Here is a 27,630-nt window from a genome sequence, read left to right as displayed (position 1 = left end):
TTTTTTTTTTTTAAAGGTAAAAACTAGTTATGGGTAGAGGAACCCAGTATCCACACAGAGGTGTCTCAGTACTGACTTAGGCTGACTATGTTCTAGACATGTTTAATCAATTTGGTGAAACCCTGAAATATATTCCTTATCCCTTTGCAAATGCATTATCATTAGATTTTATTATTGTAGGAACCAATATATTTTCATTTGCCTTGCATGTAGATGTTGATTAGGATTTCAATCTAGAAAGAAACAATATTGGGAGCATTTCTTTTCAAATCTAAGCTGTTACTAAATGCTTAGTGATAAGGTCAAAGTCTATGTTTGTTAAGTAAATAAAGTTTTTGAACATATGAAGCAATGTGGTTTCAGGAATGTAGAACCTTGGACTCTGAAGTCTACCTCTCTATACTGTACTTTAAAATTTGCACAAGGAAAGAATATAAAGGCATGAAGAATTTCAAGCACAGATTCTTATTTCTTGTAAGACAAATGCTGCTATGTGTTCTTCAACTAAGTATCTGCATGTCTAATATCTCAGTCCTAAGCAGGTTGCTTGGTACTGTAACATAATATGTAACACAATAGGTGAATGTTAAATAAACGAGTTGCTAATCTTTTCCAGTGAGTGTAAATTCCAGCAATACAAACCAGCCACTTATTAGCCAAGATGGCTTGCAATTTTCTCTTACAAGTTCTTTCACTTGCTCTGCCAAATTAATCTTCAGTGGTATATTTAAATGTGTCTTGAAAATGTCATTTGACACCCACTCACACCAGTGAGCTGCTTGATTATTATCCGGAGTCAGATTTTGGAATGTGAGTTGAAGTATGTGAAGAAGAAGATGGCAAATTCAACAGATGAGACAAATGGTCCCATGTATCCCAAACTAGAATATGGATAGAAGTCAAAGGTACAATTTATCTCATATCCCCAAAAGGCTTTTCATTGAACCCATATGTGACTTTGGAAGGGTTCTGGGAACAGTTTGTAGCTCACATATTCAAATGGAAAAGAACTCAGTATTTAAACATGATCATGATTTATTAATTGTGTGGACTAACTTCCATCATCTTAAAATTTAACTGTAGAAACAGGGGGGAAATATACCAGCCAGAAAATAAAAAGAACAGAAGCCACAAGCTACTGTGACTCCCTGTTTCATCTGCTTGTTTCTTCATGTACCTGTTGTTATTTTGCATCATTTTCCAAAGTTCAGTAGTTGACAAACAGGAGCAAGGTGTTGATGTTGAGAGAGAGAAGAGAGAGGGAGACAGAGAGACACAGAGACTCAGAGAGGAAGGGGAGGGAGGGAGAGAAGAAGGAAGGGTATAAGGCAAGGAGGGAAGGAGAGAAAGAAGGAGGACCTCTTTGGAAAAATTGAAATAATCCTGGTTGTATTGGTTATTAGGGTGTGATACCAATGGAATTTGAGACCTCAGATGGTACCATTTACGAATAGTTTAAGTCTGGGTAGGTGGCTTATTGGCAGAGCAAGTTCACAGCATGCACAAGGCCCTAGGTCCAATTCCCAGCACCTAAATACAAGCAAATACACACATCTCATTGGAAATACTCTCAAGTAAAACACAAAAGGAACGTACCTTTTTCTTTAAGCTATATTTCCAAATATAACAAAGCTTATAGAAAAATTGCAGGAATGGACAAAAAAGCTTCCATATATTCTTACCCCAGAGATCCTGAATCAGATTCTACCAACTGTTCCCCTCAGGATTTAAAGCAAAAGGATTATAATGTCTCCCTAAATTCCCTCGGTCTTTTCTTTGCCCTTTAAAGACTTTGCCTTTGTGAAGATTCCAGGGCAGCCATTTTGCTCAAGGTCTTCGGTGTCTTTAGGTGTGCACAATGCCCTTCCTTCATTTATTTTTTTCTCCTTTCCTCTTTTTTCCTCCTCCTCTCTTTCCTTCCCTCCTCCTCCATTCCTCTCCTTTCCTCCTCCTCCCTCCACTTCTTTTCCTTCCTTTCCTTCCTTCTTTTCCCTCTCCTCTCCCTTCCTCCCTCCCTCTTTCCTTTCCTTCATTCCTTTCTGCTATGGTAGAACTGGGCTTTAACACAGAACTTCACACTCGCCTCGAAGGCACGGTATTACTTGAGCAGTACCCTCAATGCTTTCCTTTGAGACCATATTGCAGAATTCTTCCTTGGATAGGAACACTGTGGTAGTTAGGGGTCCTAGGAATCATGCAGTACCAATTTCTCCCATTAGTGATGGCATTGATTTTGATTAAGTGATTAAGATGGTATCTGCCAAGTTTTCTCTGCTCTTTCCCATGCTCAAACTATCATTTTCCCCTTTGCAATGAATAATTGAATTTTTTGGAAACACCTTTAGGACTTAGTATCTTAGTTCTTATTTATTTATTTATGTATTTATTTGTGAAAATACTGTACAGAGGGGTTACAATTACATGGGCAAGGTAATGAGTACATTTCTTATAAAGCATTGTTGCCTCCTCCTTTGTTTCCCCTTCCCATCCCTTCCCATCTCCCCCATCCCCCACACCCTGCTTCCCCCTTCCCAGCCCCCCCCCCACCCCCTGGCCAAAGTTGTAAAGTTCGTTTTTTGACATAACATCTTGTACATCTCATTGTTGCAATGGGTCCACCTGTATACCTATTTTCCCTTCCCCTCCACAAATTATACCAACATCAAATACAGTGAAAGCAGGGGTTATACTGTGGGGGAGGGACATACAGAGCAACAAAGAAATCACCTTATAAATATGTTAGAAACAATCGCAAGAAAGAAAAAACATTTGAGTCCTTATCTTGGGGCTCATTTCGCCTCACATCAACTTATCTGACCATTTCTGCTTGTCTCAGACATGTACTAGTAATTGCAAATAAGGGAAACCATAGGACCTATGTTTCTCTGTGCCTGGCTTACTTCACATAATATATTTTTTCCAAGTCTTTCCATTTCCTAACAAGTGGGGCAATGTCATTCTTTCTGATGGAGGTATAGAATTCCATTGTGTATATATACCACACTTTCTTGATCCATTCATCTACTGAGGGGCATCTGGGTTGGTTCCTTGTCTTAGCTAAGGTAAATAATGCTGCAGTAAACATAGCTGTGCTGGTAGCTTTTGTATGGTCTTGTTTGTGATCATTTGGGTAAATGCCCAAAAGTGGGATTGCTGGGTCATAGGGGAGCTCTATGTGAAGTCTTTTGAGGAACCTAGCAAGATCAATAGAAAGCTCATGGATTGGGAGATCTTCACTAGCCATACAACGGACAAGGGTCTCATATCTAAAATATACCTGGAACTAAAAAAATTAAATCTCCCAACAACAAATTCTCAAAGAAACAACTACCCAATAAATAAGTGGGCTAAAGACTTAAAGAGAAACTTCTCTGAAGAGGAAAGAAGGATGGCCAATAGACACTTGAAGAAATGCTCAACCTCTCTAGCCATAAAAGAAATGCAAATCAAAACAACATTGAGATACCACCTCACCCCAGTTAGAATGGCTATAATCAAGAACTCTGATAATAACAGATGCTGGAGGGGATGTGGACAGAAGGAAACCTTACTGCATTATTGGTGGGAGTGTAAACTTGTTCAACCACTTTGGAAAGTAGTATCTTAGTTCTTACTGCCTTATTATAGTTCTCATTTTAAATGATCTTATGAAGACTTCAAATTCACAACTGTTAATGCAAGTATTCCTACTTTATTATTTCGTTGGTGTCCTTCTGTGAAGGGGAACCTTCTAATCTCTCCATGTATTTGTTAGATGGAAAAAATACATTGTTTTCAATGAAAATATAACTATTTACAAAGATCTTAAATGTTTTCTTCCATGAGCTTTGATGATTGCAACTATCCAAGTACAACCACCTAAAATAAAATGGACCATATTTCTACCCATCTAGAAAATTCCCTTGCGCAAGGGAACCTATCTATTAGCAAATAACATTAAAACCTTCTCTTCCCATCAGCTCTCCTCTTAATGTTGATCACTACATTTATAGCTGCTGCTAAAACATTCTCTTCTCCATTTCAATCTTCATTTTCTCAAGTCTTCTTTCCCTGAAGATGAGCATGCTTCCTTTCCCTCTCCATCTTTGGGTTGTATAGACCATAGTGGCCCACGTTGACCTCATCACTCTCTCTCTTCTGCTCCCACAGAGGGAATTCTTCACAATAAAGCAGAAGCTGGGAGTTTTCCAGCCAATAAGCATCTTTCTCCTTAGAAGGACAAAAGGAGAAGGACCACCATTATTTTCTGTTGGCAGCAACACACTTTTCTTCTTATCAGGGAACACAGTGTTCATTAGTGGCATAATTTAAGAACCTCTGCCTGACATGAACTTTTTAAAAATGATTTATTTCAAGGAACTTTAGATCTATGGATATAAACCAAGTCTACCCAACAAAAACAAGCAGAGGTCATTTATTCAGAGCTTGCTACAATAAGGATCTAACACCACTTATGTTTAGCGGGGACTCAAAATGAAGCAGAGGAATGGGAAAACTTTGTCACCATGCCTTGATTGGCTGTTGGTAAGAGGAAAATGGAAGCAGGTTAACCAGATATAGGGCATCTTATGGTATTGGTTAGAGGAACAAGTTGGACTTTCTTTTGTTGGGTCAATTGTTACAAAGATTGCTATTTGGCTTTCTACCTTGATTTCTACAGAGATTGTGAGCCACAGTGTTCACATATGGCCTGACCAATTAATTGTCTATCTGTGTGTTTAATTCCTTTGAGTGACTGATGTGAGAACTGTGGACTCCAGAAGGTTCCTATCGAAACACTCCCCAACCATAGCATATGTGTCGATCCATTCTCTCTCTTCCCACTCAACTTTTCTTCTTTGAGTCCTAGCCTGTGGTTTCAAATAAACTTTCCAGTCCCCAATACAGACTTAAAAACCTGTCTAGACAGATCTGAGTGCTTGAGCAGGACTTGGTGAGCATGTTAATGTGCCGATTTGACATGAGAGAAAATGGAAGATTTACAGACACTTGCATCTGGAGCTTTCTAGAAGATCTTGTTATTAACCATTATATCAGTGGGCTTTATATCAGTGTCCCCTTGAAGATGTTCTTTTGAATCCTATAAGTAGAAACTTGAACATGTAGAAAAGGGGGACTGAGACAGAGAGCAGGTGACTGTCCCAAGTTTCTATAGGAGCTCCAGCCATTTGGTGATCCATTCGTAATATATAGGAAAGAAAGATGGTGAATGATTGGTCCAGGCAATTTGGCAGCTTCCAGAATTTTTCCAGTGGCAATAATGGGTAACATGAAGCAGAATGTCCTGTATCAAAGGAGAATCACGTACCAAAGATTTCACAACATCTCACAGGAGTGGAGTTAATGATTAAAGATCTAAGGGTTCCTTTCCAGTCATGTCACTTTATCTTCTGTTTATAAAGAGAAAAGTACGCCCACCAAAATGGTTTAATGTTTAAGCGATTTTATGTTTTCTTCTTTTTTTTTTTAAGCAGAGGAAATCCACTTTGGTGGTGCCAGTGTGAGCCATCCATAATGGTTTCTCCAGCGCTTATTTTCTTCTCCAGTCTTCTCTGCCATGTTGCTATTGCAGGACGAAGTAAGTGCTTTTGCATTTGAAAAAATAGTTAATTTATATAACTCTCAAGTCTATGTCAGGGATTAATGATGCTGGCTTTAAACTCAGAGTGGGTGCTGGAGAGACTGCAATGAGACGTAGTCTCCGGTATCGCTATGCTTAAAGCTCTACCAAAAGATATTAAGACCATGTAAGCCTTGATGTACTGATATGTAATATGTGGATAATAATAATACCTATTTCAAATGGTCCTTGAGATTAGATGAGGTATCACATATGATATTATTATTATCAATAAATTTCTCCCTCTCTTCCTCCCTCTTTTCTTCCTTTTACTCTTTCCTTCCTTTCTTTCTCTTTCTCTTTCCTTCCTTCTTCCTTCCCCATCCCTTCTTCCTTCATCCCTCTTCCTTCATCCCTCTTCCTTCATCCTTTCCTTCCCTTCCTTCCTTCCTTCCTTCCTTCCTTCCTTCCTTCCTTCCTTCTTTCCTCCCTCCCTCCCTCCCTCCCTTCCTTCTTCCTTCCCTTCCTTCCTTCCTTCCTTCCTTCCTTCCTTCCTTCCTTCCTTCCTTCCTTCCTTCCTTCCTTCCTTCCTTCCTTCCTTCTTGCCTGCCTGCCTGCCTGCTTGCTTGCTTGGTCTCACTGTATATCTTAGGTTGGCTTCAAACTAACTATCTTCCTACCTCAGCCTTCCAAGTGCTAGGATTATAGGCATGCTCCACCCTAGGTTAGCTTTCTTAACCATCTACTTTGTGCTCAATTTCAGCCTGTCCCCAGCCGGAAGTGTTGCCATTTGCTGATGTTGTTCCATTCAAAACTTACTACCTCCCAGGAGAACAGATCCAATACTCCTGTAAGCCAGGCTATGTGTCTCGGGGAGGGATGAGATGGCTTACTTGTCCTCTCTCAGGAATGTGGCCAATCAACACTCTGAAATGCACACGTAAGTCAGCATCTAGTCAGCATCTTCTCTCCTATTCTTTCCCTTCATTTGGGTCTTAAACACTCTTTTGGGGGGGGAGTGGGGGGGGAAGGGAAGATAATCTAATTTAATCATGCTCAGGATGCAGAGGGCCAGCAGGGACTGTGGAGGCTGTTGAAAAACAGAAGAGCCTGGAAATTTCTCCAGGAAAGAAGAGAGTAAGTACAATAGTTGCTGTGTAGGAAAAAAAGAAAAGGTTGTAGCCTGGAACTCAAGAAGCTTAAAAAAGAGACCTGAACTAGTTAAAGGGGAGAGAAACATTATAAATGTTAATGGACAAGTGAGATATTCTGAAATGTAAACTGATGCCATAAAACTTAGACAAAACTTGGGAATTGATGACATCTTTGGGCTTTGTCACAGAGTGAAAGCAAATTTGTCACTGAAGCAAATCTAATTTTCATCTAAATCACATATTTGTGCACAAAACCTAAATGTCAGATACTAAATTCAAATATAAATGATATATTTCACTCTTGTTTTATTATAAGTGGTTGCCTTTGTTTATTTCTCAGAACATGGTTCTATGAAAGCTTTATTTATTTGTTTGCTTGTTTGTTTGTTTATTGTTACTGTAAAGGTGATTTATAGAAGGGTTACAGTCATGTAAGTCAAGTAATGAGTACATTTCATTTTGAACAGTGTCACCTGTCACCAATTCCATCATTTTCTCCAAGTTTTTTCCTTCTTCACCTATTCCCCCTCAAGTTGTAGAGTTCATTTTCTTGGGTTTTTGTTGTTGTTAGTTGTGGGGCTTGAACTCAGGGCCTGGGCGCTGTCCCTGAGTCTCTTTGTGCTCAAGGCTAGCACTCTACCACTTGAGTCACAGCACCACTTCCGGTTTTTGAATGGTTAATTGGAGATGAGTCTCACGGCGATTTTTCTTCCCCAGTACGGCTTCACACCATGATCCTCAGATCTCAGCCTCTTGAGTAGCTGGGATTACAGGTGTAAGCCACCAGCAGCTGGCTAGTTCATTTTCAACATAGTGTCTAATGAACATCACAGCTACATTTGTTCACCTTTGTTCCCACCATTTCTGTGCTCCCCCATAACCTCCCCTAAAGAGATAAACTTGCATGCAAGACAAATGATACAGAAATCAAAAACAGTAACAAAGGAGAAAACAGAAAAACAAATAACAAAAACCAAAAGCAAAATAACACCAACAAAAAATCCTCTTGTTAAAAAAAAAAAAATCCTCTTGTTTCCATATCTTGGAGTTCATGCTGATAAGCCCTGTTTTTTATAAGCAAATATTAAGTAATCAAACAGATTAAATTTTGACAATTATATGTAGAAGTCAAGCAGTAAAGATAGCTATGTGAATCTAACTTCTAAATATTTGTATAAGACCTTTATCAAAATTACATATGTTGATGCAAGTATGTTTGTGTGTATGTTTGTGTGTGTATGTTTGTGTGTGTGTGTGTTTGTGTGCATGTGTGTGTCTGTGTGCATGTGTGCCTGGTACTGAAGCTTGAACTCTGGACCTTGCATTTTCATTAGGCTTTTTCATTCATGGCTGGCACTCTACAATTAGAACCATACCTCCGTTCCAGCATTTTTCTGGTTAAATGAAGCAATAGTCTCCCAGATTTGTCTGTCCAGGATGACTTTGAACTGGGATCCTCAGATCTCAATCTCCTGATTAGCTAGGTTATTGCTGCCAGGGATTGAATCAAATACCCTGCACCTGCTAAGCATGTGTTCTGCCCCTGACTGAGCTATGCTCCTGCCCATCAACATAATTTTAATGAAAACTCTGTATATGCTCACTAGGAAAAATTTAGCTTTATATGAGCAATAACTCTGGAACATCTTCAAGTAATTTTCAACTGTATGTTTTTTTTTTTTTTTTTTTTTTTTTTTTTTTTTTTTTTTATTGTAAAGCTACTATACAGAGGGTCACAGTTACATGAGTGAGGTTATGAGTACACTTCCTCTTGAACATTGTTACCCCCTCCATTGTTTTCCCCCTACCATCCCCTCCCTCCCTCCCTTCCCCGAGGTTCTTTTTTTTTTTTTTTTGATTGTGATTAAATGATTACATAATTTCAAAGTCACAAGTTCATTCTAACTTCCCTGGAGCAAATTGTCTACCACAGTCTGTAATATATAACAGTGTTCACATGTTATATACCATATTTGTGATCAGCAGCATGAGGATATTTAGTAGTGGTTCAACCAGATGAGCGGGAGTTCTTTGTTTCTTAAGTCCTGTTAGTTTTGTCGTATCACTAACCTTTTGGATTTAGCATCCACTTATGAGGGAGACCATGTACCGTTTGTCTCTTCGTTCTTGGCTTACCTCGCTCAACATGATTCCTTCTAGCTCCATCCATTTCCCTGCAAATGCCATTATTTTGTCATTTCTAATGGCTGCATAATATTCCATTGTGTATAGATACCACAATTTTTGGATCCATTCATCTGTGGTGGGGCACCTAGGTTGTTTCCATATCCTAGCTATTGCGAACAGTGCTGCAATAAACATGGAGGTGCACGTGTCCTTGTATATTGGTTCCTGTTGTTCAGGGTAGATGCCTAGAAGTGGTATGACTGGGTCGTAAGGGAGGTCAATCTTTAGCTTTCTAAGGACCCTCCAGACTGCTTTCCAAAGTGGTTGTATAAGTGTACATTCCCACCAGCAGTGTAATAGGGTTCCTCTTTCTCCACATCCCCTCCAGCATTTGTCGTTGGCTGATTTGTGGATGTGGGACATTCTGACTGGGGTAAGGTGGTATCTCAGGGTTGTCTTTATTTGCATTTCCTTCACCACCAGGGATGATGAACATTTCCTCATGTGTTTCTTTGCCATTTTTATTTCTTCATTTGAGAAGTCCCTCTTTAGTTCCCTTGCCCATTTAGTAATTGGTTTGTTAGGTTTGGGAGGGATTAGTTTCTTGAGTTCCCTGTATATACAGGATGTTAACCCCTTGTCTGATATATTGCTGGTAAATATTTTTTCCCAATTAGTTGGTTGTCTTTCTAGCTTAGTTGCGATAGATTTAGCTGTGCAGAAGCTTTTTATTTTAAGGTAGTCCCATTTGTCGAGTCTCTCTCCAACTTGTTGTGACCCTGGGACTCTGTTCAGGAAGTTCCTTCCTGTGCCTATTAGTTCAAGTGTCTCTCCTACTCTGTCCTGCAGTAGTTTCAGAGATTCAGGTTTAATGTTAAGGTCTTTAATCCATTTTGAGTTGATGTTGGTGCATGGTGATAGGCTGGGGTCCACTTTTAGTTTTCTGCATGTGGCTGCCCAGTTTTCCCAGCACCAGCGGTTGAAGAGGCTGTGTTTCTTCCATTGTATGTCTTTGGCTCCTTTGTCGAATATCAGCTGGCTGTAGGCCTGTGGATTTATATCTGGATCTTCTATTCTGTTCCATTGGTCTTCGGGTCTGTTTTTGTGCCAGTACCATGCTGTCTTTGTGATTATAGCTCTGTAGTAGAGTTTGAAGTTCGGCATGGATAGCCCTCCCATATTGTCTTTATCCCCTAGAATTGTTTTGGCTATTCTAGGTCTTTTGTTGTTCCATATAAATTTTTGGACTGTTTTCTGTATTTCAGTGATGTACGTCATTGGGATTTTAATAGGAATTGCATTGAATTTGTATATTAATTTTGGAAGTATCACCATCTTTACTATATTAAGTCGGCCTATCCAGGAGCATGGGAGGTCTTTCCATTTCCTAGTGTCTTCTGCAATTTCTTTCTTTAACTTTTTATAGTTCTCATTAAATAGTTCTTTTACATCTTTGGTTAGGTTAATTCCTAAATATTTTATTTTTTGGGAGGTTATTGTGAATGGGGTTGCTCCCTTTATTTCCCTCTCTTCCTGTGCGTTATCAGTGTATAGGAAGGCAACTGATTTTTGTGGGTTTATTTTGTATCCTGCTATTTTGCCGAAGTGACTTATGATTTCTAAAAGTTTGGGGATGGAGTTTTTGGGATCGTGGAGGTATAGTATCATGTCGTCTGCAAAAAGGGATAGTTTCACTTCTTCTTTCCCTATGCGGATCCCTTTAATGTCTTTTTCTTGCCTTATTGCCCTGGCTAAGGGTTCTAGGACTATGTTGAAGAGGAGTGGAGACAGTGGACATCCTTGCCTTGTTCCTGTTTTTAGGAGGATTGGTTGTAGCTTTTCCCCATTAAGTATAATATTGGCTATTGGTCTGTCATAAATGGCTTTTATTGTTTTTAGAAATGTTCCTTCTATTCCTATTTTCTCCAGAGCTTTTAGCATGAATGAATGTTGAATTTTATCAAAGGCCTTTTCTGCATCTGTGGCGATAATCATGTGATTCTTGACCTTGGCTCTGTTGATATGCTGGATTACATTTATTGACTTACGTATGTTAAACCATCCCTGTGTCTCTGGGATGAAGCCTACCTGATCATAGTGTATTATTTTTTTTATGTGTTTCTGGATTCTGTTAGCTAGAATCTTGTTAAGGATCTTTGCATCTGTGTTCATCAAGGAGATTGGCCTGTAATTCTCCTTTTTGGTTGGGTCTTTGCCTGGTTTGGGGATGAGTGTGATATTGGCTTCGTAGAATGAGTTTGGGATAGCTCCCTCCTTCTCTGTTTCTCTGAAGAGCTTGAGGAGTATGGGTATTAGTTCTTCTTTAAAGGTCTTATAGAATTCTGCTGTGAATCCATCTGGTCCTGGGCTTTTTTTTGTTGGAAGACTTTTGATAGCTTCCTGTATCTCATTATAGGATATTGGCTTATTTAATTGGTTAACTTCTTCTTTGCTCAGTTTGGGTAACTTGTATTTCTCTAAAAATGCATCCATTTCCGCCAGATTTTCTTCCTTTAGAGAGTATAGCTTTTGAAAGTAGTCTGTTAGAATTGTTTGGATATCTTGGGTACGTGTTGTGATGTTTCCCGTGGCATCCCTAATCCTATTAATATGGGTTTCCTCTCTTCTTTTTTTAATTAATCTTGCCAACGGGCCATCAATTTTGTTTATTTTTTCAAAGAACCAGCTTTTTGTTTGGTTTATTTTGGTTATGGTTTTCTGATTTTCTAATTGGTTAATCTCTGCTCTCAATTTGGTTATCTGGCTTCGTCTAGTAGCTTTAGGTCCCATTTTTTCTTGTTTTTCTAGCTGTTTTAGTTGCAACATGAGATTATTTACTTGGTCTGTCTCCATTCTCTTGATGTGGGCACTGAGGGCAATAAATTTGCCCCTCAGGACTGCTTTTGCTGTGTCCCACAAGTTTCTTTGTGAGGTGTTTTCATTTTCATTGAGTTCTAGGAAATGCTTTATTTCTTCTCTGATCTCTTCTGTTACCCAGGCCTTGTTAAGGAGTGTGCTGTTCAATTTCCATGTATTAGAGAAATTTCTGCGGTATGCTTTGTTATTGAGAGCTAGCTTGATTCCACTGTGGTCAGATAGGATACAGGGGATTATGTCGATCCCTTTGTATTTGCTTAAGTTCCTTGAATGAACTATGATATGGTCTATTTTGGAGAAAGTTCCATGAGCTGCTGAGAAGAATGTGTACTGTGTTGTTTTAGGGTGAAATACTCGGTAGATGTCAGTTAATTCCGCTTGAAGTATGGCCTCACTTAATTCGGTAGCTTCTTTGCCAATCCTCTGGTTGGTAGACCTGTCCTTTGGTGAGAGTGGCGTGTTAAAGTCTCCTAGTATTATCGTATTGGGATCTATTTTATTCTGTAAGTTTGAGAGCATTTGTTTAACATATCTGGGTGCACCGATATTTGGGGCATATAAGTTGATGATGGTTATATCCTCCTCTTGGATTGTTCCCTTTATTAATATGTAATGTCCGTCCTTGTCTTTCTGTACTGATTTTAATGAAAAGTTTATTTTGTCAGATATCAGGATAGCTACACCTGCTTTCTTATTGGGGGAATTTGATTGGTAGATCCTTTTCCACCCCTTCACTCTGAGTTTGTTTGTATGTTTGGCTGAGAGGTGGGTCTCCTGAAGGCAACAGATGGATGGGTCTTGTTTTCTGATCCAGTCCTCAGTTCGTTTTCTTTTAATTGGCGAATTCAGCCCATTTATATTAAGAGAAAGTATAGAGAGATGCATTGTTGTCCCTGCCATTCCGTTTTCCTAAGTTTTTCTTCTTTCCTTTCCTCCTGTGCTTGCTCAGTTAGACTTTGAGTAATGCCTGTTTGGGGCAGGTCCCAGTTCCTGGTTGCTTTCTTCAGGTTGTGTCCCCCCTCTTAGAATTCTTTGTAATGCTGGCTTAATGTTTATGTATTCATTTAGTTTTTCTTTGCTATTAAAAGTTTTCAGTTCTCCATCGAATGTGAATGCTAGCTTTGCCGGGTATATCAGTCTGGGTTGGCAGTTATTGGCTCTCAGGGCTCGTATGGTGCTTTCCCAGGCTTTTCTTGCATTCATTGTTTGTGTGGAGAGATCTGCAGTGATTCTAATTTTTTTCCCGTTGTAGTATAGCTCCTTCTTCATTTTTGCTGCATGCAGGATTGTTTCCTTATTATTCAGATCCATCATTGTTACTATTATGTGCCTAGAAGTGTTTCTCCTGGGATCTTGCTTGTTGGGTGTTCGATAAGCTTTTGTGATGTAGTTAAGATGGTCGTTTTTGAGGTGGGGAAAATTTTCATTGACTATCTTGTTAAATAGGTGTTGCATTCCCTTGCTCTGGAATTCCTCACCTTCGTCCACTCCGATTATGCGAAGGTTAAATTTTTTAGCATTATCTGCTTGCTCTTGAATTTCCCTTTGGTTTAATTTGAGTGATTTTTCCATATCTGTCACTTTTTGGTCCAGTTGGTGTATTCTGTCTTCTGTATCTGACACTCTACCTTCCATTTCATTCACTCTGTTGACCGTGGCTTCTATTGTGGTTTGCATGATGGAAATGGATCCCTTTATGGATTCAATGTTGGTTCTCAGAGTACTGATCTCACCTCTCAATGAGGTGATATCAGTATGCATTACCTCTAATTTGGCGTTTATCTCACTTCTTACTGAGGTTTGTGCAGCTTCTATTTTTGCATCCAATTTTTGTTTGATATCCTGTATATCTTTTGATAGTTCATCCTTGTGCTCTTTCAATTTCTGATCCATTTCTCGCTTTATTTCTTGAGTCATTGCCTCCAGCAACCCTTGGATGTAGTTTTTGTCTTCCATTCCTGCTTTGCTCCCACTGGGGCTCTCCCCTGCGTGGCTGCTGGCTTTTGAGGTGAGCTTGCTGTCCTGGGTAGTGGTAAACCTTGTGATTTTTCTCTGTGATTTTCGCATGGGGGTTCAGGAGACTGCTCTTCAATCTTGTTTTGGTGTGTCTGTCTTTGCTTGGTTGCTGATTCTCTATTGGTAGAGAGAGTCTGTGTCTGATCTGGATTCTGTTGGGAGCCTATTTCCAGCTGCTATTCACTTAGGATTCTCAGCTCTCTGCTGTAGCAATTCCCGCCTTTGGAAGGGTTGAGCAGCCTAGACTGCTTGTGTTTGCTCCTGCGGGTGCTCTTGGGAAGATCAGATGCTCTGGATGCACTCTCCCAAATACTGGAGTCTGCTATGGGCTCCTGATGTGTTTTTGTTTGTTTTGGGCTGGTTGTGGGCTTGAACTCTAGGTTTGGGTGCTGTCCCTCAGCTCTTCAGCTCAGGGCTGGCACCCTACCATTTGAGCCACAGCCCCACTTCTGACCCTTTTTGCTTTGTTCAGGCGCCGGTCCCCTGGCCTGGTTCCGGCCCCAGCCTGGAGCGCGCTCGTTAGGCCTGTGCTAATGTGTATACCACCTTGGTTATGCAGCCTGGAGGACACAGTTCAAATTTCTTCTACTGTTGGTAGTCTTGACCCAGGGGCACTGTTCCTGGCTTGAGCATTTAAGCTCCCTTCCCGGGGCGCTCTTGCTCTGGCCTGGCCAGCAGAGTGTGCTCCACCGGCTGGTGGGGCTCTCGAACAGTTCCCAGTTTTAGTGGGTCCTGTGGTCCGGGTGTTGGGGTAGGGAGTCTAGGTCAGGGTCTGGGGATTCCCTCCAGCTCTGTTCTCCCTTGATGGATTCCCTGTCCCCTGATGGGTACTCACCCTGTAGGTCGTCAGTTGTTGTTGCAGTCCGTCAGTTGTTGTTGCAGTCCGAGTTCAGTTGGGGTGGTTGCGGGCTGGGTTGGGCGGCCCCCCGCCGGGTCGTTGCGATCGCGACAGGTCCCTTTGTGGCGCTGCTGGTGCCGGGTGGCTTTGGCGGGATGGAGCCTCTCCGCTCCGGTGGAGAGTGATGGGTGGGGTGGGATCCTCCTGGAGACTCCCGGCTGGTAGGTTTCTCTGTTCCTGGCGATCCGCTGTCTCAACTGTATGTTTTTGCAGTAATGCAAAATGTATGTGAAATTCAGTGTTTTTCTGTTTTCATCAGCATATCACTGACACTGATTATGCTCTTTATAATTCATATTTTATTGGCTGCATAACAGTTAAGTTATTGATTTACTTTGACTAATTAAAACAATCCATTGTTGGTGAACATTTAGACTGTCCAACTTCTGTTCCTAGCAATAATAGTGTAATGAATACCTTGAAGCATCCATCATTTGTGTGGCTTTGAGTTTCTTTCTTGGAATAATTACTTAGTAGTTATTGGGCCAAAGGGTAGCAATGAATTTGCATATGTTATGTACATGGAATATTCTGCCAACAGATATTTACCTTTCTCTTCTTAAATCACAGCCAGAGTATGTCCTTTTGCTGGAATCCTAGAAAATGGATCTGTACGCTATACAACTTTTGAATATCCCAACACGATCACTTTTACTTGTAACCCAGGGTAAGGATTGTCATGAGACGAAGCAGCTGACGGACTGAATACATTTCAGTATTTTTAAGATAATTCTCAAGATTGGTCCCTATTTTATTTCTAGCTTTCATGTTGGGCAGACTTTAGCCTTGCTTTGAATACATTTTCTTGGGGGTATGTAGGATAGGGAAAGAAGTGGAAACATTTAAATCTAAAAATGCAATGTGAAATTATCACTCTAATCTCTCTGCTCCTCATTAATTATCTGAGGAGGCACACTGAAATGGAGGACACTGACTTGGACAAAAACTCTCTACAATCTAGGGGCTGGATCTGAGACAGGATTAGAATACTTTAGAACTAAGGCTTGGGTTTCAGTTATGAGGATAACTAGATTGACCAACGTGGTAGCCATTAGAAATGAATTCTGTAGAGAATGCTGGGAGTGTGTTGACATAGACTTAAATTCTCTTAACCCTCAACACAGCACAACATTTCCAGGAAGGAAGTGCTCACGGCTGGCCCCTGAATAGAAAGACACTACTGAGATATTGTAAATAGCATATTGGTTGTCCATTGGGCCACCATTTAACTGAAGATCCTTGTTTGTGAATGAAGATTTGAGTCAAAAACAAGAGCAAAAAAGAGGAAGGGAGAAGAGAAAGGGAGAGAAAGACAGAGAAAGAGAGACAGAGACAGAGAGAGGTTGTCAAAAACATCAGTTTAGGGTGGGAAGGCGGGTCAGTGGTAGAGTGCTTGCCTTGCATGCATGAGGCCCTGGATTCGATTCCTTAGCACCACATAAACAGAAAAAGCCAGAAGTGGTGCTGTGGCTCAAGTGGTAGAGTGCTAGCCTTGAGTTGAAGAGCTGAGGGACAGTGCCTAGGCCCAGAATTCAGGCCCCCGACTGATCGAAAACAAAAACAAAACAGTTTACTCATGAAGAGGTTATATGGGAAAATCTCTAAGCTCAAGAGTTCAAGGTCAGTCTGATAATATAGTGACTCCCCTCTCTCTCAAAAAAATAAAAATAAGAGAGTAGTAGATGTTGGGGGTATAGCTGTGGTAGTGGTAGACTTTATGCTCAGCACACAGAAGCCCCTAGGTTCCATTCCCCAATATATTTGGGATGCAAATGATAGATTATTTTACTCTTGATAGATTAAGCTTTCCTTTTGCAGGTTTTACCTGAATGGCACGAATTCTGCTAAATGCACGGAGGAAGGGAAATGGAGTCCGGAACTTCCTGTCTGTGCTCGTGAGTCTATGGGTCCCAATTCTGGGTAGGATGACCAGTTGGTTTGTCTTGGAATTCCTAATTTCAGCACTAAAAGTCCTACAATCCAGAAACTGCTCAATTCCAGAAAGCCTTTGGTCCCAGATCAATAAGGTGTTTCATCCCCTTCTTGAGAAGGTTCATTCTGATGACATCCTATTTTGGAAGATGAAACAACCCACTCAAACCACAGAGTGTTTTACTCATGAACACATTTTATATCCTCTACCTGCTGGAGCCCATCCATGTTGAGTTTAACGACAAGATTCCCTTGGTGTTTAGGCAAGGGCTTCATTATGTTTGTTGTTGATGTATGTAGCAGGAAATTGCCACAATTTGATTAAGAGTATAACTTGACCTCAAGCAACGTAGGCAATGCTCTACCATTGATCTAGCTATCTCCTCACCGGTGGCTAGGAGAACTTACATAAGCAGTGAGATGAAAATCTTCAACTCTAGCATCTCATTCATTCATTCATTCATTCATTCATATATACCTACCATTAATAATCATGCATTGGGAATCAGCCAGATCCTGCTCCTCCACAGAGTCTAGAAGGTGTTGAGTATTGGTCTATGGAAGTAAGTCTAGGGATGGAGACAAGGAAAGTGCTCTTCACAGTAAGTTAAGAGGCCACTGCAGGGCTTGGCATCCTAGCTTCTGACAGATTCCTCTAGTGTTTTATTCAGGTTATGTTCAGCCAGTCAGGAGAAGCTGGGGGTCTGCTTCTCCAGGGATGGCTGTGATCCTGTTTCCTAACTTGTGATTTATTTAAGCCTGACCTTTGACCAGGAAGCCCATGCATCACAGTAGTGGCTGTGGTTTTTAAAAGCTATCAGGAAAAAGTCAAACAATTTGAAATAAATCTTGACTGAAAAAAAAAAAGCAACTCCATCTCCAGACTTACTTGCCTTTCCCACTTGAGCCATGCTCAAGTCCTTTTGCTTTTCAGTTTATTTCTCAGGTATGATTTCCTACTTTGGTCCAGATTTTCATTAGATCAGTATACTCCTACCTCTACCTCCCACAGCAGGGATTACAGGAATGCATTACCATGCCTACTCCACCAAAAAGTTTTCTAAAAGTTAATTCACTAATTCACTCAGCAATAAGAATTGTCACGGGCTGGGAAGGTGGCTCGGTGGTAGAGCGCTTGCCTTGCATGCATGAGGCCCTGGGTTCCATTCCTCAGCACCACATAAGCAAAAAGAAAAAAGCCAGAAGTGGTGCTGTGGCTCAAGTGGTAGAGTGCTAGCCTTGAGCTGAAGAGCTGAGGGACAGCGCCCAGGCCCAGAGTTCAGGCCCCACGACCGGACCCAAAAAAAAAAAAAAAAAAGAATTGTCATAGTTTCTTCCCTTTTAAGGAGCTTTGTATCAATTTGGTAAGTTTACCTTTTTAGTTACTAACAAAAAGGATACAATTGCTTCCATCTAATATGAACAAGCATCTTTTACATGTTAGTGTGTACATGAATCACTTGAACATCTTGTTAAACTCTGGATTCTGCTTTATGCATCTGAGGTGGTTCTGATTTTCAGCAAGTCTAACCAGCTCCCAGGCAATGCTCATGCTACTAGTCCATGGGTCACATATTGAGAAGTCAAAATGCAGATCATTCTAGTTAAATCACATGTTGGTCAGCACTATCATACATTAGTATGCCTTCCTCTGAAGTTATCAGGATTCCTATGTGTCAGGGCAGAGGGATAAGCCACTACTGTGTATCTCTGGGTCTTTGAAGCTCTGTGTGCTCATTTGTTTTAAATTTAATTTAACTTAATTTTTTTTTTTGGTGTGTGCTAGTCCTGGGATTTGAACTCAGGGCCTGAGCATTGTTCCTGAGCTTTTTTCCCCTTCTTTCTCACAAGTACTGTACGATTTGAACCATGCCTCCATTTTCAGCTTTTTGTTTTGTCACTGTCCCTCAGCTCTTCAGCTCAAGGCTAGCACTCTACCACTTGAGCCACAGTGCCAGTTTTGGCTTTTTCTGCTTATGTGGGACTGAGGAATTGAACCCAGGGCCTCATGCATGCAAGACAAGCACTCTACCACTGAATCAACTTCCCAGCCCAGCTTTTTTTTTTTAATTGAAGAATCTCATGGATTTTCCTGTCCAGGCTGACTTTGAACCACAATCCTCAGATCTCAGCCTCCTAAGTAGCTAGGATTACAGTCTTGACCACAGATGCCAGACAAAGCTATGTGTTTAAGCCTCATATACACAGAGTTCAAAAGCAGGAGGTATTTTAGTAGGAACAACTTGAACTAACAATGAAGTCAAATGTCAGGACCATGTCGAGTTGGAAACCCAGTATCTATGCTGTTGTAAAAGTTGTAAAAGGCAAATCTACCCTGGCAAGACTTCATTTATTTTATTTTAGGTTTTAATAAATTGACACATCAGATTTGGGATCACATTTTCCTATTTGGCCTGTATAATTGACTTTTTTAAACCTTGTTGTTGGATCAAAATTCACGTTTGTTTCATGATATATTTGGATTTGTTTTCTTTCTGGAAATGGCATGTATGAAGCCATTATTTGTTTTATAGATATGATAGCTCTTTCCCTTTTTTTCCAGCCATATCCTGTCCTCCACCACCAATACCTAAGTTTGCAACACTTCAGGTTTACAAGCCATCAGCTGGAAACAACTCCCTGTACAGGGACACAGTAGTCTTTGAATGTTTGCCACACCATGCCATGCTTGGAAATGATACAATTACTTGCACAGAACATGGAAATTGGACTGAATTACCAGAATGCAGGGGTAAGTGAATGATATGGAACAAAACAATGGTGCTATTCATTTTTGAAAAATATTGAATAGCTCAACAATTATGGGGTATTTAAAATTACCTCCTTCAATAAGTGATTAATGAGCATAGACACTATGTACCAGGCAATGTGCTTGCCACCGAGGAAACCAGATGAACAAGATATATTTACGATCCTTCTCAAACTTGATCTATCATTACTATCTTTGAGTTTGTCCACTGCATAACAAGTAGACAAGTTATAGAGTTTATCATGTACTCAGAGTTAGTGTAAGGATGGTAAATTTCCAATGGTGATTTCGTTTTTTTTGGTGTGTTCGTGCCAACACTGTGGCTTGAAGTTAATGACCTTGTGATTTTACTTAACCTTCTTTTTTCACACTTTGCTGGCTCTCTACCACTTGAATCATACCCACACATTCAGCTTTTTGCTGGTTAATTGGAAATAGACTTGTGGATTTGTCTATACAGACTGGCTTTAACTATGTTCCTCAGCTCTCTCCCTCCTGATTAGGTAGGATTATAAGTGTGAGCCATTGCTACCCATTTCAATCTGTTGAATGATTGATTCAAAACATAAGTGGTTTTGAACATGGGAGAACTCTCAATAACTATGATAACCTGCACCATTGTGGGTCAGGCACTGCTTTCCTGCTGTAGAAGTGTCATCTCATTTAAGTCTCCAAAATCCTAAACCGCAGGTTTTATTTTTCTCCTTGTTATCCTCTCTTCACTTGGGTGTATCAGTTGTTAACATGTGTGACATTGTCTCTCTCCATACACAGATCTTCTTCTTGTCTATGAGTCATGTGAAAGTAAACTATATGCATCATGACACCCATAAATATAGTCAGCATGGATAGGTTAAGATCAATGATATTCTACAGTATCACTGTACCCAATCCAATTTAACACATTTGAATTATTAATGATAATTTATATCATCCTAATAATCAATAACAATATCATGAAAAATTTAGTTCAGATATAATTTTTCCCAGTGGATTCAGAAAGATAGAAACACACATGTTATTGTATTTTAGGTAAGGTTCAATGAATACACCTTCTATGTAATTATCCTCTTTATTTATGATTACATACTTTTATCTGTCATTGACATTTTGAAGGGTATATGATACTTTTTTGCAATATGTATCGTGAATTTGTTGATTCAAATAAAATATTTTTGTTAAAGAATACATTCTGAGCTGAGCTCTGGTAGCTTATACCTGCAATCCCAGCTACTCAGAAGGCTGAGGTCAGAGGATTTCAGTGTAGCTAGTCCTGGCAGAAAAAGTTTTCATGAGTCCAGCTCCAATTAACCAGCAAAAAGCTGGACTGGAGGTAACTCAGGTAGTAGTGTACCAAGCCTGAACAAACAAGCTTAATGAACTCAAGGCCATGACTTCAAACCCTAGAACAGATACAAAAAAAATATATTCTGTCCCATCAGTAAGCATATATGCCAGCTGCTCTATTACTGTTCATATTTAGTGTAATCCCTTTACCCACTGAGATGAGCCAGATCATCTTTTGGTAAAGTCATCTCTTTTTTCTTTCATAGTTGCAAGTACCCTGTGAATGATACTTGAGACTGTGCGTGTATCCACTCTATGGCAACCATTTGAGAATTCGCTTGACACCACTTAAGGCATTAGTAGTTGCAAAATGGAGACTTTCTCATTCTTTCTTTAGACATTTACTGGCTAGATTACCAGAGAGGAGCTTTCCTTTTATCCACTTGTTTTTCAATATTATTATAGATCCATGAATTCTTTGTCACTCAATGTGTGACAGAACCCAAACTGAGCCAAGCAGTCCAACTCTGGAGTTTGAACTCTTGGCTATCTTCAAACACTTTGTGCTCCTGGGTCCGGTCTTGGCTCCAGTCTCACTCCTTTGTAGCTTAGGCTATGAGTGTGGGTTTTTAATGTTAAGGATTTTCAAGGGACCAGGAAGCAGTACCGGTTTTCTTGGACACATTTCATGCTTCTTTTTTGCATAGTCTCAGGAAAATAAGAGTAACTAGGTTTGAATATTTCAAAGATAAATAATGCTAGTAAGTGGTCATGAGAAGGGGTACAGTTGGGTTTTTAACATCATAGTTTGTTGATCAAAAGAAAGACTTTGATCTTCTTTTTTCAAACCCAACATCTTAGACTGTGGGAACTGATGATAAATAATAACTTTTTTTTGTGTGTACCATTACTGGGGCTTGAGTTCAGGGCCTGGTACTGTCACTTAGCTTTTTCACTCAAGACTGGCACTCTACCACTTGAGTCATACCTCTATTTCTGACTTTTTTTTGGTTAATTAGAGAGAAGAGTCTCATGGAGTTTCCTGCCCAGTCTGGCTTTAAACTGCAATCTTCAGGTCTCAGTCTTCCAACTGAGCCATGAATGCCTGAAGGATCTGAAAATTATTGTTTCTTTTTTTTAAATATCTAGGGTGTATAAGATGTATAAATGTATAAAGAATGGGGACCAAATTAAGTACAGATACCCAGAAATAGCATTCAATTCACAGTAACACCGGTGACCCAATGGCTTAATAGAGATAACAATGTAACCTTTTCACAACTTAACTACCAAGTGCTGCTATTTATTACTATTATGTCTCATTGGATCAACTTTTAGAAGTAAAATGCCCATTCCCATCAAGACCAGACAATGGATTTGTGAACTACCCTGCCAAACAAGTCCTTCTTTACAAGGATAAAGCCACTTATGGTTGCCACGAAACCTATACCCTGGATGGTCCAGAAGAAGTTGAATGCACAGAGCTAGGAACCTGGTCTGCCCAGCCAAACTGTAAAGGTATGGAAATTGGGGTGAAGTCCTACTAGGTTTCGAAATTTAGAAATCTTGGATGAACATTACTTGCAAGTTTCTTGGATTCATTTTTGACTTGTTGCTCAGACTTGCTTCACATTTTCTGGCATGTCAAAGGCTCTAGGCCTCACTGGTACACGGGACACCTCCAGATTAGCAAACTTGCTGTACCCTCACCTAGTAGAAGTAACCATCTTCTTCTCAAGCACCGAAGATGTGAAAGTTCATGTGGGCTATCTGTACGTGCTTTCAAATTTCTATCAAAACATCTTTATTTTTTTTTTTTACCTCTGTCTAGTCTAGGCTCTTGTGACAAAACTCAGCCAAACACTCGAGTAAGTTTGAGGAAATGATGCTTATTATAAAAAAGTAAGATACAAGCGCATATGGAGATGAAGAAATGACATACAATTGGTGCTCCTGAGGATTGCAAGGGAAAGCCGAAACTGCAGCTAGCTTTCCCTCTCTCCATAACTACTTCCATCTTGTTTATTTTTTTCCGCTTACTTGGATTGAATCGATAACAGGACCTCTCAGCTTAAGATTCACTAGCTGGTCTCTGTTCCATGAGTTGTCATGTGTATGCAAAGAATAGCAATCTAGGGCTTTGTCTCTGCTCAGGTTGCTGTAGGCTGACAGTTTAAGCAAGAAGAGGAAAGTGGCACAGTAGGCAAGATGATAAAAGACCAGGGACTTAGGTTGAAATCCCCTAGAAGCAGAGCATGAAACAGGTATTTAAGTGCAATTGATTTATTAAGAGATCTCAGAAGAAAGATAGACAAGAGGGCTGAGCAAAAGTATAGTCCTCAAACTTTGCATCAGAGTCTTCTAGAGGATGTGTTAAAATGGATTACTTGGCTCTACCATCAGAGTTTCTGGTTCATAGATGTGAGATGGGACCTGGGAATTTTCATTTGATCATGTTCGGTATTTAATGCTGCTGGTTTGGAGATTGCTGGTAGGATTGTGGCTTTACTTTAAATCTAAGAGGAGTTTGGGGGCATCAATCTCCTCCAAGATCAATACTAGCAAGAGGCTAGGAGAACTGGCACCCTGCTAGCCACTCACTGGCTGGGGGCTCTTCTCGTCCCAATTCTGAGAGCAGGGTTATGGTTGGGTTGGTTTGCATAAACCCCTGGGAGAAGGGGCTCCCACTGTGGCTGAAGGCAAGGTTTTGAGAAAGGACATCTTATGAGCTGTGATCAACCCTCATACATAGCTACTGGCTGATGGATGCACTAGCTCCATAAATGAGATCTAGATGGGGCAGTGTAGGTCCGAATAAAGAAGTTCTTTTTCACCGAAGTGAGAATCTGGAGTTTCTGCTATGACCTTATGTGGCTTCCTGTGAGGGAAGTAAAGGTCTTCTTGAAGCCATGAACGATGGATGTCATTAGCAATCTTATTGGTACTGCTCACTAGGTACATTCCTGGAATCCTCTTAATTTGACCCATTTATTTCAAGTGTGCTCCTCTACTGGCTCAAACATCTATATTTTATTTGATGAAAATTCATTGAACTCTTAAGTCTTGACTACATATGTTTTCTCTTTCAGCATCTTGTACCTTATCTGTGAAAAAAGCCACTGTGCTCTACCTAGGGGAAAGAGTAAAGTTCCAAGAACAATTTAAGAATGGAATGAAGCATGGAGACAAGGTTTCTTTCTTTTGCAAAAATAAGGAAAAGAAATGTAGCTACACAGAGGAGGCCCAGTGCATAGATGGCATCATTGAAATCCCCAAATGTTTCAAGGGTAAGTCTACACTGGAAAGCTAGTGAAGACTTCTGTCTGTCCTTCATCATAATGAGCGCTTTGTTACATGACTGTAAGAAGCAATTACAAGACAGGGAGAAATGATCAACTCAAGTAAAGCAAGGAGTGCTTATAATCTTTCCACTTGCACACATATTTTCCTGACAATTCAGAGTTGTTGTTTCATTCAGTGGATGTTGAGGTGACTTTACACCATCTTGGATGATTCCAAGCTAAGCTAGAGTAATAATACTGAATTATAAACTACCACCTCTTAGTCTCAAGCAGTAAAGCACTCACAGTGGGTGGCAACTCACTGGTTTTGTGGATCTCTTACTGTTTTTTATTTCTGCCTTTGGCAATGCCTAATTTGAAATTTTTCTTAACTGCAAAGTATTTGTTAAAGCAAACTATCACAAGGGAGATGATACTGTGGATGAGTGGGAGTATATAGAAGGTTGCAGTGGCCAAGCATTTATAAACTAAATGCTAATGTAAGGCTTCAGGGTTAAGGTTTCGTTATCTTCCTTTTATGAAGGAAGAACCATCCAGAGGCAGAAGCTATTGTTGGCTCTAGGTGTACAAATGTTTCAAGAATGCTGTAGGCTCCATACTGATAGCTAGAAGAGGAGAATTGAGAGCAGATGTTGCTAAGAGGAGGAGAGGTCTGAGAAGTGGCCCAGCAGAGAGAGAGATGGAAACTAGAACCACATAGCCATCCTCACCTTGCAGGGCTGGTTTGAGTATTAGAAATGTTATGTGTGAGATGGAATAATGACTCAGCCAATAACATTATTATACTGTAATTTATGCAGAGTTAGAACTGCATGGAATAAATTGTTCTTGCTCAGATGAGAGTAGAACCCTGGTGAGCTGTTAAATACTAAAACTGACAAAATGAAATAAGCCTGGTACAAACCAATAGGAAAAAAATATTAGAAGAAGATAATTAAAAAGAAAACAAAATCTAGAGCTCTGTTGATGTATTTCTCCAGGCTTTGCTTCCTTATGGTCTTAAGCTAGATGTAACACTGTGGGTGCACTAGAGGATAAATAAAGGACTGATCACAGTTCTTTCTTTTTTAATCTTGGCTGTCAGAGTTATTATACAAAACCTTGCATTTTTTCTCTCCTGGAAACGAGTATCCCATCATTACCCACATGTTTTCTCCCATCACTTAATCCTCATGCGAGTTTCTTTCATATAATTATATTTATTATGCACATTTGTAAAATGTTTTTGATTTGCATAGCTATTTAACAAATTTAAGACATGATTGTGTTACTCTTAAAATGTTTATCTCACTGGGTACCCGTGGCTTATGTCCATAATCTAGCCACACAGAAAGCTGAGATTTGGTTCAAAGTTAGCCTGAGCAGGAAAGTCTATGAGACTCTTACCTCGTTTAATGGACCACCAAGAAGTCAGAAGTTGAGCTGTGGCTCAAGGGGTAGAGAGCTAGCCTGGAGCAAAACAAGCTCAGGGACAGTGTCCAGGCCCTGAATTCAAGCCCCAGGACCAGCAAAAATAAAATTAAGCTAAATTAATTGGTTTTTTTTCCTCTCTATCTCCCCTAACAGAACACAGTTCTCTGGCTTTCTGGAAAACTGATGCATGGGATGTAAAACCATGCATAGATGAATAGATCATCTTCAGACTCAAAATTAAACATCCTATTTCTGTCTCTGTTTGTCCAACGAATCCAATGAAAGTAGAAGAATAAAATTACTGAATTCATTGCCTCTACTGTTTCTGTATTGCTTCTTATGGTGACTTTTTTTTTTTTTTAGCTATGTTATCTGGTTTAAAAAAACCCAAATATTTGGAACACTGCTTCATGGTTCTAACATGGAAAGTGCAAACAATTATCTGACTAACCCAGTTCCAACTTCCTAATTTATGCTATAAGTTTAAGAAGCATTCTCATGATGAAATATGTATGGATTTCCAAGGAAGCCCAACTAAATTGGTATCCTTGGTTTCGTGTCTACATGATGCTCCCCCGCCCCAAACCTTTCCTTATCTACTGACATTCCAGGATCCATCACTGACCTTGGTCCTTTGCATATGTTCAAAACCCTTCTTTTTCCCTGCAATACCTTCTGGCTACATTCACTTAAGACTTTATCTGCCTCCTTGACCCACCTTACTGTATGAGCCCCATTCATCTGGAAGGAAACCAGTGGAGTTGAGCATAGGTAGAACTGTGAAATAGTAAAGATATGAGGATTTGTGTTGGCATCTAGGGGTAGGATGTAGTTACAATCGGTCCTTAGTGTCAGTGGGAATATGATTCCAAAGAGAACATCACTAAGAAAAAAAAATGTTCAGATGCAGATTCGAATATACTCAATTTTTCCTGGGTCTTGGCAGCCATAACTTGAAGCCACATTTATAGACTACAGTACTGTCACAAAAAGATGTTGTACATATTAAACATCTCATAAAAGGATATCTTATTTCATGATTTTTGTCTTGAATACTGCAGATGCTTGATTATTTTTTCCTACAATGCTGAAGACATGTTCCTTTTCAACAAATCCAAAATTTTACTTTATCATTAATTTAAGTATATTACATGCTCTTTTATGGGGGACATGGAGAGTTATCCTAACTTTTACCTTGCTTTGAGGGTACTATTTGCTTTTGGGGAGGCAGATTTTCACGAAGTTAAGGGCAAGGAAAGACACTGCAGATCATATGATGATTTAACCAGGCTTGAGGATAATGCCAGCATGGGCAAAGTTACTGAGACTATCTCAACAAAAAGAATATAAACAAAAAAAGCTCCGTGTGTGTGTGTGTGTGTGCGTGTAGCATGTCGAAGGCTCAGAGTTTAAGCTCCAGTACTGCAAAAAAAAAAAAAAAGCCTCTTTGCTTTTGCTCAAGGTTAGGGCTACCACTTGAGCTACAGCACCACTTCTGGCTTTGAGCAGTTAATTGGAGATAAGAGTCTCATGGAGACTTCTCTGCCTGGGCTGGCTTTGAACCACGATCTTCAGATCTCAATCTCCTGAATAGCCAGGGTTACAGGTGTGAGCCACCTGCACCTGGCTCATGAACTTTTTTTGCTTGGGCTAACTTTAGTCCTCATGATCTCAGGCTCTTGAATAGCTAGGCTCACAGTCATTAGTCACTGTGCCTAGCTAATTTATACTTTTTTTGTTCTCTAAATAGGAAGTTCTGAGTCATTTCCCATCCAATTTAAGGAATTTACTGGTTATGGAATTCTTCTGATATTTATCTTTAATGTGTTTATATAATCAGTAATAATTCTTGGTATGTATAAATTGTTTCTCATCTAGATAGCTAAATCATTCAAGTATTTTATTATAATAATGAGTGCTTAATAATGTAACATGGTGAATCATTGAATAAAATTATATTATGTAGATTATTGGTTTATGCATAAGTACTGTTATAGAGGAACTGGTATTTTTGAAACAATTAAAAAATACAAAAATCTATGCCAGTCAATCTCTTAAATTCTTTAAAAATGGACAAAAGCCAAATAAATTCATGCCAAGCCGCGTGTAGTACATTAAACTTGTCATTCTAGCCACTTAGGAAGTGGAGATCAGGATTAATCAAATGTGATTTAAGGCCAACCTGGGCATAAAAGTTTATTGGACTCCATCTCAACCAATGGCTGGATTCAGTGGCACAGTCCTGTTATCCCAACTAGTGAAGAAGCTAGCTGGGGGGAGTGGTGTGTGCCTAT

The 27,630-nt window shown here is 39.8% G+C and overlaps 1 protein-coding gene across 1 annotated transcript; it reads left to right on the top strand.

The window, feature by feature from the left end:
• Window positions 1–5,474: 5,474 nt before the first annotated feature.
• Window positions 5,475–25,651, top strand: Apoh (apolipoprotein H). Its single transcript, XM_042702710.1, has 8 exons — window positions 5,475–5,578; window positions 6,324–6,500; window positions 15,203–15,299; window positions 16,451–16,527; window positions 19,128–19,316; window positions 21,960–22,139; window positions 23,711–23,908; window positions 25,490–25,651. Exons 1-8 carry the CDS (start codon window positions 5,515–5,517, stop codon window positions 25,552–25,554), a joined length of 1,047 nt encoding a protein of 348 aa, XP_042558644.1. The 5' UTR covers window positions 5,475–5,514; the 3' UTR covers window positions 25,555–25,651.
• Window positions 25,652–27,630: the final 1,979 nt, after the last annotated feature.

The sequence above is a fragment of the Dipodomys spectabilis genome, unplaced genomic scaffold (genome assembly GCF_019054845.1).
Source record: "Dipodomys spectabilis isolate Male_0828 unplaced genomic scaffold, ASM1905484v1 ptg000329l, whole genome shotgun sequence".
Lineage (NCBI taxonomy): Eukaryota > Metazoa > Chordata > Mammalia > Rodentia > Heteromyidae > Dipodomys > Dipodomys spectabilis.
This window is presented reverse-complemented; position numbering and strand designations above follow the sequence as displayed.

What these genes read in the sequence shown, in the direction of transcription:
- Apoh (XM_042702710.1), top strand. Translation starts at nt 5,515, where the DNA reads ATGGTTTCTCCAGCGCTTATTTTCTTCTCCAGTCTTCTCTGCCATGTT. An exon ending in TGTTGCTATTGCAGGACGAA is followed by an intron (nt 5,579 to 6,323) that starts GTAAGTGCTTTT and finishes GCTCAATTTCAG; the next exon opens with CCTGTCCCCAGCCGGAAGTG. An exon ending in TGCCCAGCCAAACTGTAAAG is followed by an intron (nt 22,140 to 23,710) that starts GTATGGAAATTG and finishes TTTCTCTTTCAG; the next exon opens with CATCTTGTACCTTATCTGTG.